Source organism: Sesamum indicum, linkage group LG4 (assembly GCF_000512975.1).
Source record: "Sesamum indicum cultivar Zhongzhi No. 13 linkage group LG4, S_indicum_v1.0, whole genome shotgun sequence".
Lineage (NCBI taxonomy): Eukaryota > Viridiplantae > Streptophyta > Magnoliopsida > Lamiales > Pedaliaceae > Sesamum > Sesamum indicum.
The window spans coordinates 13,471,781-13,489,910 of record NC_026148.1 but is presented as its reverse complement, the minus strand read 5'-3'; the positions used below and the strand labels follow the sequence as shown (position 1 = coordinate 13,489,910).

General features: G+C 34.4%; 2 protein-coding genes across 16 annotated transcripts; one reads left to right on the top strand and one right to left on the bottom strand.

Moving 5' to 3' along the window:
• Positions 554-8,855, top strand: LOC105160937 (mitochondrial substrate carrier family protein B-like). Of its 12 annotated transcripts, none has more exons than XR_002286965.1 (9): positions 554-982; positions 3,793-3,969; positions 4,079-4,228; positions 5,472-5,573; positions 5,660-5,730; positions 5,835-5,902; positions 6,543-6,571; positions 6,760-6,838; positions 8,033-8,166. XR_002286965.1 is itself a non-coding variant. In XM_011078477.2 (9 exons), exons 1-8 carry the CDS (start codon positions 812-814, stop codon positions 6,781-6,783), a joined length of 792 nt encoding a protein of 263 aa, XP_011076779.1. In that variant the 5' UTR covers positions 554-811; the 3' UTR covers positions 6,784-6,789; positions 8,033-8,167. The 12 variants fall into 12 exon arrangements, 7 of the variants coding, with proteins under 7 accessions (XP_011076779.1, XP_020549047.1, XP_011076776.1 ...); XR_847725.2 differs by having other exon boundaries at positions 6,519-6,571; XR_002286964.1 differs by having other exon boundaries at positions 6,543-6,642; positions 8,033-8,093.
• On the bottom strand, positions 11,315-17,251 carry LOC105160936 (protein DA1-related 2). Of its 4 annotated transcripts, none has more exons than XM_011078464.2 (12): positions 16,690-17,251; positions 16,069-16,232; positions 14,763-14,850; positions 14,563-14,680; positions 13,998-14,121; positions 13,766-13,849; positions 13,551-13,670; positions 13,237-13,449; positions 13,098-13,160; positions 12,862-12,977; positions 12,066-12,124; positions 11,315-11,909 (listed from the first exon to the last, which is right to left on the bottom strand). In XM_011078464.2, exons 1-12 carry the CDS (start codon positions 16,733-16,735, stop codon positions 11,545-11,547), a joined length of 1,560 nt encoding a protein of 519 aa, XP_011076766.1. In that variant the 5' UTR covers positions 16,736-17,251; the 3' UTR covers positions 11,315-11,544. The 4 variants fall into 4 exon arrangements, with proteins under 4 accessions (XP_011076766.1, XP_011076767.1, XP_011076768.1 ...); XM_011078465.2 differs by having other exon boundaries at positions 13,998-14,118; XM_011078466.2 differs by having other exon boundaries at positions 16,069-16,208; positions 16,690-17,250.

The following is an 18,130-nucleotide window of genomic DNA, read 5'->3' as shown; positions in this document are numbered from 1 at the left end:
TGTTTTTCACAAATTCACGAATATATTTTTTTAGAAGTATTTGTCTAAATGATAGTCATTAAATAGGGGATATAGTTATAATTATAATTATAATTTTACAAAATAAAAATATTTATAAATTTAGACCTAACTTTATGACCATTTATGTAATTTACTCTTTTATTTTTAATATATTTTTCATTTATTATTTTAAAATAATAGGTAAATACTATTAACTGATGATAAGGATACAATAAATATTTATACTATATATTAAAAAAGAACACATTTTTGGTGTCTTTCTTATTTTATTTTATTTTTTTTTTCACTCACTAACTTACCCCTTTCCTCCACTATCTACACGTGGTAAAAGTTATTTTTTAAAATATTTATTTATTCTTACTTATTTTTTTTTTCTTTTTTTTCCTTTTTAAAATATTTGTTTTAAAATTATTTATTTTTTATTATTTATAATATTTTTTTTAATTAAATAATATTTAATTATTACAATTTGTTTTGAGCACATATAGCTATATACTACATCCCACTAGTTAAGAATAAAAGCGATGGTCGGTTCAGAAGGAGAGAATTACAACATGGGGGGTGTCGTGGTAAACGTCGTCGTCAAGCACGTTTTGCATATCTTCTTGTGTACGCCAACAGCAAAGTTGAAGGAAACCATTAGCTGTTTGCACAAACTACCCATCTGATAAACAGTCCCAGTTTATCTCTTTTCTGCTTTTTTACCGGATTTTCGCCGAGATTTCAGCCCATTGTTTGTTCTTTTTTTGTGGGTATTCGGATTATTATACGCAAAGAGGGCGGTGGTGAAATGCAGACGGAAGCGAGAGTGGGGGTGGTGAATACGACGTCGTCGGTGGTGGTGGAGCCGCGGCGACAGAGGCAAATCGGGACGGCGTCGCAGCTTCTGGCTGGTGGGGTTGCCGGAGCCGTCAGCAAAACTTGTACGGCTCCCCTCGCCCGTCTCACAATTCTTTTTCAGGTTTTTGTATTTTTGTAGTTTCGTTTTTCAATTCACTCATTTTTCAACTTCGATTTCTGTTAGGGATGTCAAAATAAGAGAAGATATCTGGTTTCTGCTTGTTGGGGGTTGTTTTTTTGTGTGTGGCGTGTGTGTGCTACTGAGTTGAGTATCATTGTTCTCTTTCTATTTTTTTGTGAGGGAAGTTACTGAATTAATTTGTTATGGTGTTTGGTGGGTTGATTGCATGTTAAAAATTTCATCTTTAGTCCTCCTTTTTTTGTTCTTTTTTTTCCCTTTGGAAATTAAGGAATACTTTCGTACTTTCGAAGGATTTGGAGAGGATGTGGGATGTAGTGTTGAATCAATATAAACAACATGGATAGAATCATGTCCAAGTTTTACTTTGGTGATCAGATACATGTTGTTGAAAGTTTTTACATATAGTTACTTGAGTTATGAAACCAAGATGTCTGTGGTGCTTTTGAAGAGACGAGTTGTGGAAATTGCAGGTTCTTAAATTGTTTAGCTGATCAAAATTAATGTTTAGTCTTTGTTGATTTTTAGGATGATCAGCTATTCCAATTATGCTGCAATCAGCTCATTTAAAGTCCTCGATTAATTATTGAGTTTCCACACTGTTTGGTTAGATTTTGGAGATGACTGGAGAATCATGAAAATAGATGAACTATTGACTATTCATATATGTTTCCGGTTCCAGTTCTTCGAAATCTCAGTTGTTGTTTGCATTCAAACCTTTCCCAAAAACAATAATTGTATAGCTAGTACATCGTAAAACATTCCCTTTACTGCAACTCAATCTTGCCAATATCTTGTAGCTGTAAAGCTTGAATAATACATTACATTATCGTTTTGAGGAAGTCAACCATAAATTCACGACTCTCAAATGTAATTCCTTTCATTGTACTTATGATTCAATCCCGCTTTTAGTCTATATGTTTACTTGTTTGGAAGGTTTTCGGCATCTTCTAGTTCATCCTACTTTTAACTATAATATTAAGCTTAAACTGCCACCTCATGTCAATAGTGCTCTAGCATTTGTATGACTATGCACCTAGGTATCTAGAATATTGAAGTCTTAAGAAATTAAATGTGACATATTTGGGGATCAATACGACAAGCACATGTCGAATAAATTAGATATTTGGAATGTGTGTTCTTTTTATCGTTAAGAACAGTTTCTCTTTCTTGGAACAAGATAAACTGGATAGTGGATACATTTTTGTTCTGCTGCTCTATCAACAACCAAAGGAATTAACATCCCTAGCTCTCATTTGTATTTCTATTTCTTTTTACACCTCCCATCCATTCTTTCTCATTGGTTTCCTTCATGGCCTATCCTGTGATGCTATTGTCTACTTGCTCCCACATCTATTTTCTCTTTTCTCTTTATCGTAGTTTTATTGTACTCTTGGTCCAAGTTCTGCAGTTATTGTCAAGTCCTAAAGCAATCATCAAACTATCTGAATGTTAGCACCATATTTAAAAAAGATGCTATTTTATTTGTATGTTTGCTGAGAGGGTGGGCCAACATGTTTTATGTGTCCTTGAAGTTATAACACTGGGTTACTTTACTTGACATCTTCAAATTTTTATCAGTAATTTAAGCTTAACGAGACATTGCCTCGGTGAGACATGGTTATTCGGTGGATGAAATGGAATTACCAGTTTTGGAGGCAGTTGTTTTTATGATTGCTTTGATTAGTTTTATTTTATGGGGATGGTGGTAAAGGCGAAGAAGTGTAGTTGATAAAGCTATTGTTATGGCTGTACTCAAGGTGTTCTTCTGGGCCATTTACCACAATGGTGGCATTGTGCGTTCTAGTAAATAATGAACAATTAGGGGTAGAATGATGGCATAAGTAAATGCTACAACTTGGTGGGTCAAGATTCACGGGAACTTTGTCAGGAAACTCCCTGTTTTTATTTACGATTGACATTTTAACCCTTTCCGGAATGTGTTCATGAAAGGACCAAGATGTTATTCTGGTGAATCTCTGAAAAGATATTGCAACATATTATGAGCCTGATTCTTTCTCAGCAAGTTAAAAGATATTTCTCGCCGAATTGTTTCCCGCTGTTCTTCAGACATCACTTCTATATGTTCCTTCTTTCTTATTCTTTCCCTTAATGGATTTTTACAAATGAGCAGTTCTTATCTAAAACTTGGTGTAACCTTGTATCTTATTGTCACCAAGAGACATCCTAAACGTATTAGTCTGAAGGATCAGTTAGATCACAATCTATATAAGTACTTGGGGCAATATAAAAATTGCATGTTTGTCAGATGGATTGTGATGTCAATGGAACTTTAACAGACACTTCTATTTTGAACTTGTCAGCAACTACTTTTTTCTACTATGGCTAGCACATGTTTCTGTTGATAAACCTCTTCACAGCTGATGAGGAAAACAGGATATTACTTCTGCATGCGAAAGGAAGACTGATGACGGCCATTTTATAATAGAACCTGCATCTTTTTGGAAACAATGAAGCATCCTTTGGTTTTGTATAATTATACTACCATATACTGCCGTGTTGCTGAGATTTTGAATTGGATATCTCTGAACTATATTCTGGTCTCAGCTATGTTGCAATTTCCCCTCATCCTTGGAGTGACTGGGGGATTTTCTGTTATGAGATCCTTCTGCATTTTCCTTTGGGATCTATCCTATTGGCAATAGGAGCTGTTAGAGTTGTGGGTGTCCATGTGATGTTCCTTTTGTTCTTTCTGCATTGTTTGGAAAGATTCGGCCCTTTCTGTTATTATCTGCTGTACATGTTCTTATAAAATTATTTCATAATTGCAGGTTCAGGGGATGCACTCTGATGCTTCTAGCTTAGGAAAGGCTAGCATCTGGCATGAAGCATTAGGAATTGTTAGAAAGGAAGGAGTGAGGGCATTTTGGAAGGGAAATTTGGCTACAATTGCACACCGTCTTCCCTATTCCTCCATTAGCTTTTATGCATTTGAACACTACAAGAATGTTGGTACAACTGTTCTGTGAAGAACTACTGTTTTGAGTAACTTTTTTTTGTATCAAGTATTGTAACTGGGTGTATAATTGACATTAAGTTTTGCATTCTTTGTCACAGCTGTTACATGATATTGTAGGAGTTGAAAGCCAAGGAGAGAATGTTAGTGCAGACATTTGCATACGACTTGTAGGTGGTGGTTTGGCTGGAGTAACTGCTGCTTCTGTTACGTATCCCCTGGATCTTGTGAGGACGCGCCTTGCAACACAGGTAAAGAAACATTGGAGGAGTTTGCAAGTATATTTTGTGCTAATTTTATATTCTATATATATATATATATATGTGTGTGTGTGTGTGTGTGTGTGTGTGTGTGTGTCATGAGTTTACTTCGCTTAATGGATTTACCTCTTATATACTCATTCGTTGGATGGTCTGAGATTGCTGGTGCTGCTGAACAGATTCTTTCTGCTTGCTGGGAGCACAGACTCTATTTATGGTTTTTTAAAATGTAATGATACTTCTACGTGATATGCAGACCAAGTATCTTCTTGCCTATCCACCTAGATTTGTATAATTTTATTTTTCTGTTTCCCAACTTCTATTTGCTTGTGCTTGGGGAAGTGGGGGCATGGAGTGAAAACATAAGACATCACTAGCTTGCACCTTTTCGTCTGTTGTTCATCTGGTATTTGAAGTACCTTATCTAATGCTGAAGAGGTGGATTCGGTAGACCTTTTTCTGCTTGACACTGTATGAAAGACCTATGGCTTTGTTTGATTATATTTCTAATGTGTTTTTCTTTGTTTTGGGTAGATAACAAGAGAAAAGCAGAGATATGTGTGTACTTTTCAGTATTCTTAATATGTTTGGTTTTATGTTTTGTATTAGTGTAAGATAAAGATAGGTTGAAATACATTTAGTGTGTGTTTTTTGTGAAAACATAGGTAAAGATTGATGATGTTTTTCGCTGTCTGAAATACAGTGGAAAAATAAATACAAACAAAGCCTATAATTTTCTTGTTCATAATGCAAGCAATCAAGAAGTAGTGAGCACGCACCACAGACTTCCTTTTACCAAGCTCGCAGAGTAATCTTTCTGTGCTATAGTTATTATTTCTTTCAGCACCTCTACCTAATAGATGACTTTTTACAACTGGAAGATCCTTTGTTTTCCACTAAACTCAATAGGGTGGGAGGAGAAATGGAAGAGGAGGTTTTTGTTTGCGTGAATGGGAAGGACACAAGAAGTAGATCCTGAGAAAGATGGGAAGAATTGAAAATGCCAATGAAAACCTTGACTAATTCCTGTAATATAAAGATCAAAATTTTGTTAAGAATGTACTGGTTTGTCTCTCTTCCTTTACATGAGCATGCTGGATAGCTTGCTCGCCTCTTCATTGTCTTCCTTTTTCGTTTTTTATGTTATCAAGCAATTCATTCCTTTCCTCCCATGCAAAACACTGTATGTGTTGAGAATACTCTTGATAATTCAGAACTTCTTTGAGTTATGCAGAGAAATGTGATCTATTATAGAGGGATATGGCATGCTTTGTATACCATTAGCAAAGAAGAAGGTGTCTTTGGCCTTTATAAGGGACTTGGTGCAACTTTGTTGGTAATGTTTCAATTTCACTGACTTCCATTTGTTTGAACGTTTGTGGCTTTGTTTGTTTGCTTATTGGTGCTGGACCACTAATGCAGGGTGTTGGCCCAAATCTGGCCATTAGCTTTTCAGTATATGAAACTGCAAGATCTTATTGGCATTTTCACAGGTCAAGCTCTATATAACAGCGCATTTTGTTATTGGACTTTAATACTTTAATGAACGGTTCTTTTAAAGATCACAATCTTACATACCTTTATTGCTTGACTTCAGACCTGAAGACTCAACTGTTTTGGTCAGCCTTACATGTGGGAGTCTTTCAGGAATTGCATCATCAACAGGTGAGTCACCAAAATAGGATATTTCCCATCTAATGTTTGATTTGCAATATTTGGATTTTAGTGCCAAAATATTTCCAGTTTTCTGAGTGATTGAAATTGGGATCAAGCTGAAAGTAAAATGGAAACATTTCCACCATGGAACTGATTCTTTTATAGATTTTCTTAAGTGCTGATTTTGTGCCTTTAAATACACAATAGTGAGAACAAGATTTTCTGTCCTTTTAATTGGAAATATAAACAGAGATTGTGTGCCCACCTGATTATTTTTTTATTGGAATTTACATGCACCGACCTCTTTGTCAGTCTGTTGTGGTATTTTTGCTAGTGCTTCTGATCTTTATGATGGCAATGATGCAATCTACTATGTTTTGTTAGCTTTTTGAGAATTCTCTTGTAAGGTCAAAAGAAAGGAATGCAAAGGGAATGGTCATGCTTATGGTTCCTGTTTCTTCTATATTTGCTGTATGTCAAATTATTCCTTGTTATCTATTCCATATATGACTAAACATGCCAAGTTGGAAACTAGAAATTCATATCACTGACTTCATCTTCAACTATATCTCAGTAGATTGTTTAATATGTAATATAATATAATGGATGATCTAAATGCCTGTAGCTGTCTTCAATGCTTTTGATGCAGAGAGGCAGATTGAGGATGCAGGCTTCTCAGTAAGTACTAACCAGATTGACCCCTAGAGCTTGAGGTCGAGACATGTTAATCTGGCAATATGAATATTTTTGTAAGAAGCTGGAAAATATATTCTGTTTGATTATTATTCACAAATAAGCTTTGTTTTTTATGAGGATATGGTTGGAAAAGGTTGATTTGTCGATAACTTGGCTCTCAAAATATGCAGTCGGCTCCACTATTATGTGGCTAATTTCAGGTGAGCCAAGTTTTGGAGTTACCAAATTGTGAGAGGTGTCCTCTTTGAGGTACGCTTCTCAGTCAGGCTCTGCGAATTGCCCCCTGATTACAGTCGCTTATAATTAGGTTTTAGTGGTGCATCTATGACTGACTTTTGATTGATTTCATATCAGGCATAAAATGAGTCAGTATGCCACCTCAACCCCATCCTCACCCACCCCCAATACAAATGATGAGCAGAGTAATATTGCAGAAAAAGAAGTAGGTGAAAATAAATGAACCAAGAACCGAAATACTGAGGGAAAAGAATATGGGAAGATTATTTAAAAAATGCCAAAATAAAAAAAAATTACGAAAATGGGGTGATTTGAGAAGGTTAAAAAATATAGGCAGACTCGCACCGACACCCTAAAACCGGTGGGAGTACCACTAGCTTTAGGGTGGACTTTACCCATGCATGCTAGGCCGCATGCATAGGTCAAATCAATGCTTTGCATGCAAAGCTTAGAACCGATGCAATCAGCAGTTCTGACTATGCAAAGCTTTGATGCTTCTTGCATCAGTTCTAAGCTTTGCTTGCATGCGAAGCCAAAGCATTGATTTGACCCATGCATGTGCCGCATGCATGGGTCAAGTCCACCCTAAAACCACTGGTACTCTCACCGATTCAGCCTGCTTTTGCTTCTTTTTTTTAAAAAAAAAAGAAACATTGCCTAAATTCTTAAATTTCTTCAAATCACCCGATTTTGTAATTTTTTTTATTTTTGCATTTTTTAAATAATTTTCCTTTAACTAACTGTCAGGATTCACATCTCTATTTTTTGCCTTTATTTTGGCATTGTGATAACATCTAGTTGTTTCCTGTTGAGCAAATGCATACAAACGTGTGGAGAGACATTTTTTTGGCTTTTCTGGGCAATGTTTGGGTTCTACTAAAATTTGCTTCTATTTGAAATGGAACAAGCACATCACTTGATAGGAAAAGTCATGACACCGCCTATATCTTTGTTTTACTTACTGACCTTGCAATTTTTGAGGTTCAAATTTTAATACCGATTGCATAGAATAAACTTCTGATTCGGTGTGTACAATGTTACTAGCTAAATGTTTGTTTTCCATTTTTGTTATGCATGCTTAAATGTTGTGTTCTGCCAAAAACAATGATGATATATCATGTATCACAATGGAACTTGTAAGTGTTCCAACCTGGGGCAAACAAAGACAAAGATCTGTTTTGAGCTCTAATATCTATATTCTTGCAGTAGCATATCCCCTGGATCTTGTGAGACGACGGATGCAGTTGGAAGGAGCTGGTGGTAGAGCTCGTGTGTATAACACGGGTCTTTTTGGTACATTCAGACATATAATCAGATCCGAAGGTTGGTGTGGTCTGTATCGAGGGATACTACCTGAATACTACAAGGTTGTCCCAAGTGTGGGCATTGTCTTCATGACGTACGAAAAATTGAAGCAGATTCTATCGACCATTCCTGAAAGTTGATGAGTTGACGTCTAATACAAGATGAAATTTATGATGTTCACAATGTCTCTTGGTGGGTGGCAACCTACCTACATTTTCAATGTATAGATAGATGGGGAGAGAAATAGCATTTTGAGTAGAATTCAACTATTCAAGTGTACCAAACATTGTTTCAAAGTCCTATAGTTAAGCTTCATCGTTTTTAGCCTTGTTTATTTGGTATGTACGGCCGTGGTTTCTCATGACTCGACTTGTTGTCTGCCATGTGGTTCTGAATTTTTTTGTTTTCTTCTAATGCAGGAGTGCAGCATGAGTGTCAACTTTGCCACCCTTGCTCCTTGGTACTCAATAGCAAGTGTATAGGTACTTACACAAACGACTTGGATATTGGCAGGGTAGGGTCAAGTATAGTTTATAAAGTTGGCAGCAATTCTTTAAAGCCCTATTTACTTGAGTGGATGGGATTGGATTGGATTAGATCCTTCCTGTCTAACAAAACCAGGCGTTTACTTTGGTAAATAGATGTTTTAGCTATGCTTATAAAAATGATGCCAACAAACTGTAGACAATAACTATTTACTACATTTATTTTTAACTGTTGCCTAGTTGTATTCGTCGTGATTTTTTACTCTTTAACTTTGGTAATTGATCATAATAAAAAGTTATATATTTCTCTTAAGACACATGAAAACTTTCAACTTTGATGTGATCATAATTTAAACTTTATTATTTGAGACTTTTGGTACTAGTGTTTCTCCAATATTGGACCCACCTCAGCCACTGTTTTGTACAACTTTAAAAAAAGGGAGACATGAATGACCATTTTTATTAACGAAAATGCCTTTCGGCCATAACTTGAAGCCCCTTTGAGTACTTTGGAGAGTAATTGTAATTTTCAAAATAATAAGGGTTAGAATGATGAAAGTTGTTTAGGGTAGAATGATGTATCCCAACACTTCATTTGTGTGCATATAATGTGTACCAATAAAAAGTTTGGTATTTGATTCGAGGATTATATAGAATAAAACTAAAATTAAATGTATATGAAATTCTTTTAGAATTTAATTTTATCTTTGTTTATTAATTGAGCGAAGCAAAATGAAAATATAAAATCAAAAGATGAAAAAAAATACATATTTTATTTTTATTTATTCTATTAAATTATATATAATTTTTTCATTTCATTTTTTTTCTCATTAATAGCACATGACATAGTGTTTGAGAAAAGATAACCATATAGAAAATATTCTTGTTCGATAAATATTATTATTAATAAGTTTGTTCGATAAACATTATTATTAATAAGTTTTTAGATTTAATTTTTAAATTTTTGATAGCTTAAAATTATTTTAGCATAGTATTAACTTGTTTAGGTTTGTTGGTTTAATGAGAAGAAAGGAGAAGTGAAAAGGTGTGGGAGGAAAAAGAATATTAGTTTTTTTAAAAGTTGTTTAGTATAATTGGAAAGAGAGTAAGGGAGTGTTTGTAAGCGCTTTGAAAAGGAGTTTTTTAGCTTTTGGCTCTCATAAAGTATTTTTGAAGTATTCGGGATGCTAATTTCTACTTTTGAAATAGTTAAGAAAAACGCTTTTAGACCAAAAGTTAAAGCACATTTGAGGTACTTTTAGCTGCTTTGTCTTTTTTGTAAATAAATCAAACTTATTTTTTACTATTATACCCTTATTATAATAATCTTAATTCAATTTTATCTCAATTCAATTTTACCATTTTTAATTTTTTTTTAAAACAGTATATTTAAAGTTGATATTGGAGTTTTCAAGTAATTTGAATAATTTAATTATAATTAAATTTACACTTTCACATATTTACTAATTTAAATTTTTTATATTTATTTTTTATATCATCTAATTATATTATTTCGTCGCATATTATTATTTAATTAATTACTAATATATATATATATATATATATATAGATTGCTACCATGCAAGTTAACCAACAATTATCTTACTTAGTGGGAGTATTATTAAATTAGATATATACTTTTTAATATTCTTAAAAAACTAAATATGAAATATACTAATCAAAATAAAATTTATTATTTTTGAGAAAAAATAATTATTATTGACAAAGAATAAGTGAAATAGTAAGAAAAAAAAAGTATCTTTTTATTAGGGACAAATTGATCTTTAATCAATTAAGTCTTTTTTAGAAGCGATTTTTTTTCAAATGCTATCCAATTTAACTTTTATCTACTTTTTACTTTTTTTTTTTCAAGTAATACCCACTATTAATTCTGCTATAACTTTAAACTTTCTCTACAAAAAGTACTAAAAATAGAAATTTTTGCAAGCATTCCCTAAATACAAGTAAAGGGCGGTGAGGTCGAGATAGCGGAATGAGAGAAATGAATATATTGGAAAAGAAAATAAAAATAAAATATTATTTAAAAAAATAAACCTTCAAAAGAGGAAAAAACATATTCACAATATTTACATTAAGGATAAAATTGTCCAACACCGAGAAAATATTGGAAAATCTCCCCAGAATATCTTATAAGATGTTTAAAAACTTTTCAAATATCAAAAATCGTTTGGCATCTTTTTTGCAAGAACTTATAAATGTTTGTAATCTTAAAATTTTTGAAAAAAAATAAACTCTTTTAATAATATATTCTAATTTCGATCTTATTAATAGTTCATAAGACAAAAATCACCTCAATCACCATATTCCAATTCTAACCCCGACATAATTCATTTTTTTTCTTAATGACAGTAGTTTTTTTCTCTCTCTTTCTCTATGAAAATAATTTATTTTTAAAATAAATCTAACATTTTTTTAAAAAATATGATCTAAAATAATATATTGTAATAAGATATAAGAGCTTATAATGTGTTTTAAAAAAGCTTAGCAAAAACCCTCAGAGTCAAACTATAGTAAAGTTGCAAACAATTAGTCCTAGAATCTTGCACAAATTTCACGTATGCAAGAGATGTATTATTTCTATCATAACAAACAAGAAATCCAATATCCAAATCAATACATCTAGAAAGTTTAGTCCCCTAATCATCACAATCCCATTACACATTTTTGTTAAAAGATATGCTTGTTATTCTAAAACTAGGTAAATTTCTCGGTATGTATCCTCAGCAGAGCCCCAAGAACTATGGAGGGCTGGGGGTCATCATCATCAGTCCAATTCCACTCTTTTTGCATGTAATGTCAATCCTGATGGTGTTCAACATGCAGGAAGTGTAGGTGGGCTGAGTCTTGACAACAACAGATTTTGCTAAAATCCACAAACACTGACGTCACAGGCGGGCCGCTGTTGAATTACTCGGGAAAAGTTCCAGTGTACCTGATGTGATCCAATGTACGACGTAAACCGTACTTATTCACAGCTGCCATTGCAGCTCTGTAACCTCCTCCATAAGCCGGGGAAGCATCATGAGCGATCTGATGCATGAAAAACTCCCCCAGCTTGTTCTCGACACTCGATCTCCCACCTTTCTTGGATGCCGACCAAGAAGATGATGATGAAGCTGTTGATGTGGAGCCGTAGGACCATGTTGATGACGATGAAGCTGTGGAAGTAGACGGCATGCTTCTCGTTCCTGGTATTACCTCTGATTCAAGCCACATGTAAGAGAGTACTTGGCAGATGCCTTCCTCTACTTCCGGCCTCAGATTTCGGTAGTCTGCATAGTGCATAAGATTTTTATCATAAATAGGACAAATGTTAGACTGAATTAGAGCTTCGGATTAACGAAACCAATCATCAAGGATTCTATGTGGTGAATGTTTAGGATTAAGATGAATGCTATACTTTTATGAAAACGATGAATGGATATTACCATTAAGACGTAGCCATCCGTGCATCAACTCATGTGCAAGTATCGCTCCAGTCAGTAACCTGCATTAAGAATTTATTCAACACACAAGTTATCATATATTGTAGACACAACTTTAGATAACTGACCTAATGACTCGAGCATTCCAGCGGCATGTTTCGATGAGAAGAATCTGTCGACTTTCGAGCAGATCTAAACATTTATTTTAGTTTCTTTTGTGGTATGTATTGTCATACATTTATATGAGCTTAAAAAAGAGTGCTTGAAGTGTTTGGATGAAATAAGATGAAGGAACTTATGTTAACAACGATGACTTTGTAATTAATTTGATGGAGTATTAAGATCTTAACCATAAGTTCGGAATTCCTAACATTTTTATTTTGGAGGTTATAAGTACGTAAGGGATGCTTGTAAAAACTTCCCCTTTTGTGGTGGGAAAAAGTTATAAAGAAGTTGTAAGGACAGCTTTGGGTGTTTGAAAAGAAAAGTGAGAAGTTGCAAAAGTTAGTGATATGTTACTTACAGCTTTTGGATTAAAACAACGTAAAGTTTAGTGATGTAAAAGCAGAAATTAGAGAACTCAAGCACTTTAAGTAGCTTATTAATAAGTGATTATTTTACGTTTTTCCAAACACCCATTTATCCTAAAAAGTTTACCAAACACTTTATAATATCTTATAAGCTTTTACGTATCTTAAATGTTGTTTTAAAAAGCTTATAAGCTCACCCAAGCAACCTTAAAGATTCTCCCAGTTATTGTTAAGTGCATGCATACAAGAGACCATGCAACAACAGTTACCTTGGGAGGCCATAGAGTACCAGAATGGCTGTAACTTCACACCTCCGGATTAGCTTCTGGGGTTGTGTTCTGATTCCTACTAGTCCCCGACGCTCCATTCTAGGCCTCTTCAGTATCTGGACGTCATTCACAATACATAGGAGTAAAGATTAGTGTTTTTTAAGTAGAACTTCAATACTTCTGTTTAACTTGTAAATAAGGGAAAAGCAAATGGAGTGACAGTCCTAAGATCTTACACTAGTAACAGTCTGCTCTTCGGAGAGGCACAAACCTCTTGTTTCAGGCATGTGATGGAAACCCTGGAAACAAAGTTACGCTTCAGCAGAATATTTACAAGAACATAAAAGCTGAGAGATAGAGAGATCTGATCAGTACATGTTTCTCCCCTTCAATAGCCTCATTAAGAGCTTGTCTTTCGACAAGAAGCATTGGGATTTGTTGGTCGATTCTCATATTCATTCCTTCATAGTAGTCTCTGATTGCATGGTATAATGGTTGACAGTCACCAGTATCCATGATTGCAGATTCCATACACTCTAAGCATAAACTTCGTCCATCCCCCAGGGAAATATATGTAGTATTCCGGGACTTGAAACAATTAAAAAATAAAATTAAGTACAGAATTTGATGTGATACCGTAAAAAAATTTAGTTTTACTGTTTCAAAAAACCAACTCTAAAAATTCATACCTCCAAACGTTCACAACTGCAGCACCTAGCCGTGTTGTCATGCTCGTGGGCAGGACAATACTTCTGTGACCAAAAAGGGTGGCATCTGTACTCGATCAAACCAACTCCATTAGTCGGGATCTGCATATAATCAACGAAAGAGAATTAATATGGATAATAGATTGTTGATTATCAGATATGAAATGCCATATTGACCAAAAAGTAAGGTTACTCACAAATTGATGACAGACTTCACATTTGGGATGAGTGAGCTCCTTAAAACAGGATTTGTGGTATGTATCTCTCCCTGATAAAGAGAACTTGAATCAAGAAAGAAAACCAATAAGAATTTGATATGGAAAGCAATTACATAAAACATGGTGAAGAAGATGACTGAAAAATTGCCATGTTCTGTGATGGAGTTTGAACATGAAGCATATAATCAGGAATGGAATGACAATGACATACCTCGTGTTCAGTGATGGGGTAACCACATGCACGACATCGAAAGCATTCTGGATGGTAGAAAGTCCCCATGCATCCCAGATAATTCCCATACCCAATCTCACGCTTGCAACCGGCACATGTTCTACTAATGACAGGCAAAAGCATAAAAGATCAGCTATTTTTGCTGACAAGAAAAACTGATATTAATTGTAACATATCAGCGAACTGGACGAGTCTAAATGTGGAAACTTTAAATAGGAATTAAATTGCATAATTTTGTGTTGGAAGGGGGAAAATTGAGTCATTCAGAAACTCCTCAGAGCCCCAAATATGAATTTATCAACAATTCGAATAAACTCACATAACATGAGCATGGCCAAGAGTTTATGCCTCATGCAACCATAAGAAGCGTCTAAGTTTTGCTAAATTTAACCATTTCTGATGAGTTCAGCTTTACATAAAGTTGTCAAACATCTCAGATTAAATGAATCATGCTTCACAGGACTGACTCAAAGGAATTGAGGTTTACGTTAAGGACAGATGAGCAAAGTTGTATTTTTTGAAAATACGAGTGAAGATAAAATACCTATATCCCCTGGGATGATAATAATCTCTGGGTACATATGAAGGGTATGGTGCTGAGTTGAAACTATCATGAAGTGACCTTGCTAGATCTTCATCATTGTCCGATCGCCATCTGTATCCTGCAGATTAAATTACCATATCATTAAGGAAAAGTTGAGGCCATCGTGATACTTTAGAGGAAAGCACGAACAAAAAGGTCACCATTCGGTCTCTTTAAATCTTCAGCCAGGGAGAGTGCAATTGCACGATCTAACTCCTCTTTTTCTTTATTGTTTCGAGTGCGGTCATCCTGCAAAAGTGAACAAGTTTCTGATAATGAAAGGATAAAATAGAAGGTTTTAAGTGGATAAGTTAAAGAAATATGGAATTCAGTTGGTTGGTCGAGTTAATTTGCAGGAAAGAATATCAGAAAATGCACAGCAAGAGCTCTTTCTTTCTCGAGACATGACTAGATCAAAATGAAGATCTTTTGTACTGATTTGGTGAGCCTGTTGATCAAATACAAAGATCTCTTGTTTTCTTAAGTTTAACAAAGATCTCTTGTTTTATTAAGTTTAACAAGATAGTTTAATGGCAACAGGGAAAACTTCAAAATCGAAAAGATTGACATAGCATCCCACATGATCAAACTATGGACCAAAAAGGAATCAAGATTCTGTTGACATTTCAGACTTCTGGTTGTCTAAATCAGAGTAGTCCAGAAACTGTGAAGAGGGTCTTCTATGCTCAAACAGAATAATCCACGTAGTATATGGTCAGGCATAGGCATAAATCCGTATAAACTAGACAGACAATTCTGAGAATCCAAACCTTAAAATGAAGTACAATATTCATAATGGGGTGACTGAGATATCATCATAAGTTTATACAAGAATATGAACAAATATATATGTATATATACAGACAGACACATATATAATCCTGCGACTTTTATCTCTACTCATATCACTATTTTTTATTTCAGAAGTGAGTTTAATTTTCTGCACACGGAATCAAATTTTGAAAATGATCTTGTCTCCACAACTTGTCAATAGCAGAGTTTATTTAAGAAAAGAAGGCAAAGTATGACACCAAGGTAAATGTATGCTATGATACAACCAAACCAGAAACTCATTGATAAGAGCAATTGTATCCCAATCAACAGCTTTAAAAATAGAATCAACAATAAAAAGCAGAAGAGAAAGTGTTGTTCTTATTCGCTCCATTTTGAATTTATTGATTAAAAAGAGGCCATATTCCTTCTTTAGTTGCACCACTATATCTCAAAATCCTATAGATGGAACATGCAACTAATCCAACTTTGCAGAGGATTCTAGCTAGTGTAACTTTTTTCCCCGTGAAGTTCCTTAAGAAACATAGACATGTGCATGCACATGCAACTAATATTGGATAAACAAACAGCTAACCATACAAAATATGCTCTAGAAAATGAACTTATTCCTACAATAGCAGATAAGTATTTCTTGTCATTTCCATGAAAACCGAACAAAAGATAAGATATCGATACCAAGGATCTGTATGGTGCACGCCACGCCATGTTTTCGTCTCCAAGAAACTGAGGTTGCTGTTCGCCTGTTGAAACTGCCCTGCTACTAGGCCCACTCTTGAAAAGCTTACTTAGCCATTTCATAAATCGCGACTTTCTCTCTGCGTATGAAGAAACAACATGCCCTGCTTAAACCCCACAGTCATCTTGTATCATTTAACTCATATGTGAAAAATCCAACCATTCCACGTATAACCATAAATGAACATGATAATCCTCTGAGAATCAACAGAAAAGAAAAGAGCAGAAACGCACGTAAATTTAAACAACATCCAAGCAATTGCGCAGCAAGACAACTGAAATTCAAAAAGATTCAATCCTTTCACACATATACAAGGCAAACCAGCGACTTAAGATTGGTAAAAGCAAAAATCTTCTTACACATCACCTTAAATTACAAAAGACATCAGCTTTACGCATACAGAAACAAAGCCCAGAAATATGCAAAAGGACATCATTAAAACTCAAGAAAGACAGAATTTTTAGCTAAGAAACTGCAAAACCGTCCAAATTATGATTGGGGCATCCTAAAAATGCCAAACAAATACGTCTTTTGGGCAGAATCAGTGAAGAAAAACATACCATAAATACAAGGCTGGGAAAGATGGTTGACGTTCGAAGACGACATGGGACCAAGGGGGATGCAACCGTATGTATATAAGGAAGTTTTCCGGGTTCTCGAGGAGACGAAAAGGAGGGTCTGAAACGATGAAAAGGACTAAGAGAGATGATGAGGAGAATGCAACAGGAGAGAGAAAGAGAGAGAAGAAGAAGAAGAAGAAGAAGAGGAGAACAATGGGAGGCATCATTGATAAAGCTAAGTTTTGAGAGAAAGAAAGGGGAGAGAAAAAGAAGGGAATCTCTGATAGAGAAGAGATTCTTGGCTTGGGAGAAAGAAATCAAGAAAGTGAATGGAGGGAGAATCTGCTGAGGAGGATGGTGATGGGAAAAAAATGGGAGAGAATAAGGGGAAAGGGGAAAGCTGAAGTCTGCTCTGCTGGTTGGACGGCTGAGAATTGAGACAGTTTTTTCTTTGAGTGAACAACACTATTTTGGAAGCCTTTGAGAGCAGAAATCAAAAGCTCAAATCCAGACACAGATTAAAGAAAGAAAATTCCCTCTCTCTCTCTCTCTCTCTCAGAATATTGTGTCTGTCTGTGCTTCTCAAAAGGGAAGTGTGTCAATGTCAAGAAACATGGACCGCTCGAAACAACATCAAGAACTGAACTGGTACACTTTTGTCATCAGCTCAGTTTGGAAATTCGGCTTCTCATTTTGATGATGTCTATAAATTGGAATGTGTTCTGTTTATCAGGAACTGCGCCAAAGATGTTATTGCCTAATCTAAGTACATCTTGAGGATTGTTCCACCGATTAATCACTTTTCTTTAATTATATATCAATATATGAGTATGATAAAAGCACAAATAATTAGTCAGCAGTTCGCTTTTTTCTCAAGCATCAACACGTTTGGGTCCGTTCAGAGTTAATAAAAAATAATTTATAATTAGTAAATGAGGATAAAATACGTATATACAAGTGAGAGTATGAAAATCATTACAAATTACATGAATTAAGATCACCGCAAAACAGAGAGATATATATGTTTCTTTTTCAAAATATTAAGTTACATCTTATTTTAGTTTAGCAGTGTTTGTGCCTATTTTGATTTTTATAGGAATAATTTGGATTTAGTCTATAATTTGGATTTGGATTCGATTTGATCGGAAAATTTTAAATTAAATTTTTTTAAAGAAATACTTTTGACCTTGCAATGTTGATATAATTGTGTGAATGTCAAATGGAACATACTCATTTTCATCATCTAATGAAAATTCAATTAAGTTGACAAATGGTTACTTTAGATTCTTTATTTTAGTTTCTACTTCATTTGATATTCTTCATCTTTGCGGCCGTACGCTAAATATATATTATTCATTATTAAATCTATTTCCTTAAAGAAAATCATATACTCGATATTCCTTAAAAATAGGAGAAATTACATTTACACCCTCTAAATTAG

Coding starts and splice junctions, on each gene's coding strand:
- LOC105160936 (XM_011078464.2), bottom strand. CDS start 16,735: ATGTCGTCTTCGAACGTCAACCATCTTTCCCAGCCTTGTATTTATG. Junction 14,122..14,562: donor TATCATCCCAGGGGATATAG/GTATTTTATCTT, acceptor GCCTGTCATTAG/TAGAACATGTGCCGGTTGCA. Junction 12,978..13,097: donor AAGAGCAGACTGTTACTAGT/GTAAGATCTTAG, acceptor AATGACGTCCAG/ATACTGAAGAGGCCTAGAAT.
- LOC105160937 (XM_011078469.2), top strand. CDS start 812: ATGCAGACGGAAGCGAGAGTGGGGGTGGTGAATACGACGTCGTCGGTG. Junction 3,970..4,078: donor CATTTGAACACTACAAGAAT/GTTGGTACAACT, acceptor TCTTTGTCACAG/CTGTTACATGATATTGTAGG. Junction 5,903..8,032: donor AGGAATTGCATCATCAACAG/GTGAGTCACCAA, acceptor ATATTCTTGCAG/TAGCATATCCCCTGGATCTT.